Source organism: Cebus imitator, unplaced genomic scaffold, assembly GCF_001604975.1.
Source record: "Cebus imitator isolate Cc_AM_T3 unplaced genomic scaffold, Cebus_imitator-1.0 Scaffold258, whole genome shotgun sequence".
NCBI lineage: Eukaryota > Metazoa > Chordata > Mammalia > Primates > Cebidae > Cebus > Cebus imitator.
In genome coordinates, this window is record NW_016107573.1 from 2,070,592 (window position 1) to 2,072,083 (window position 1,492).

Below are 1,492 nucleotides of genomic sequence, written 5' to 3' on the forward strand. Positions count from 1 at the left end.
GCTTGCTATGTGCTGACCTTGCACATATAAAAAGCACGTGCCACCATTTCTATGTGTACTAACTCCTCAACTCCTCACACTGGACCTGCAGGGATGGGGCACAACTGTTCTCCTTGGTGAACTGTGGGTGCCTACCTGGAACCCAGCTGGTTAGAGCTGCCTCCAGAGCCTGCTCCCTCAATGATAATGCTGGCCTATGGCTTTCTGTTTCCATAACATGGTGAGCAAGAAAGGAGCGGAGCAGGTGGAAGTGGAAGCAGGGTGAGTGTCTCTCCCGAGGGAACCCTCTCCTCTGTCCCATCTCTTCCGTGACCCTGTATCTTGCATGTGGGGTTGGGTGGGGTGAGCGCTGGGAGATGGGAGTCTCACGTGAATCCTCCTAACTCATGGGCCTTCTTCAAGACATCTTCCAGGGAGGAGCCGGCAAGGACAGGGATGGCTTGTCTGTACGGCCGCAAGAGGCTGAGCACCTGCAGTGTGACACTGATGGTCTCTGGGACTTGGATCTGAGGCAGGGTCGTAGTGGCTGGTTCCAACATGGCTGTGCCAGGGAGAAAGGAAGAGGCAGCTGGTGTGAGGACAGGGACCTGGATGTTTGTCTTCCTGTCTTTCCCCAAAGACACCTAGACCTTGTCCTTCCCAAGTCCTCATCTCCATCAATGCCACCACCACCTGCTGAGCTGAAACCTGGTTTCCATCCTGGCCTCCCCTAACCCTCGTTCCCCACATCCGCCACCACCCAAGATCAGGCCCCTCACTGGTTTCTCTGCTTCCAGTATCCCTCCTCCCACCAATCTGGCACGTAGCACTCCAGAGGGCTCTTTCTAGAACATATATTTGTTCACAACGCGTCCCTGTTACCCTGATGGGCTCACCTCCTCTTCATTCATCTGCCTTCAGCTCCCGCTCATTCTCCCAGATCCCACTCTTTTGCAAGACCGTTCCTCAGAATTCCCCCAAACTCTGCGTACTTCTGTGCCTTTGTTCTTGCCGTCTCTTCTCAGCTCTACTCTATCCATTCTCGTTTTTTTTTTTTTTTTTTTGCAGGGGAATACAGAGTCTCACATTGTTACCCAGACTTGAGTGCAGTAGCAGTGTGACCTCGGCTCACTGCAACCTCTGCTTCCCAGGTTCACGTGATTCTCGTGCCTCAGCCTCCCTAGTAGCTGCAATTACAGGCATCTGATACCACACCTGGCTAATTTTTTGTATTTTAATACAGACAGGGTTTCACCATGTTGCCCAGGCTGGTCTCAAACTCCTGAGCTCAGGCAATCCATCTGCCTCAGCCTCCCAGAGTGCTAGATTCACAAGCGCATGCCACCGTTCCAGCCTCCTTCTCCATTCTTTATTTATTTATTTATTTATTTATTTTTTAAAGAGACAGGGTTTCACCATGTCAGCCAGGATGGTCTCAATCTCCTGACCTTGTGATCCGCCCGCCTCGGCCTCCCAAAGTACTGGGACCACAGGCGTGAGCCACCTTGCCTGA

General features: G+C 52.4%; 1 protein-coding gene across 4 annotated transcripts in view; it reads right to left on the bottom strand.

Moving 5' to 3' along the window:
• TCN2 (transcobalamin 2) overlaps positions 1–1,492 on the bottom strand; it is an 18,577-nt gene that overhangs the window by 7,831 nt on the left and 9,254 nt on the right. For all 4 annotated transcript variants that reach the window (XM_017499587.2, XM_037728199.1, XM_017499586.2 and 1 more), the window contains one exon: positions 370–541. In XM_017499587.2, coding sequence (XP_017355076.1) covers positions 370–541 — 172 coding nt within the window. The remainder of the gene's footprint in view (positions 1–369; positions 542–1,492) is intronic.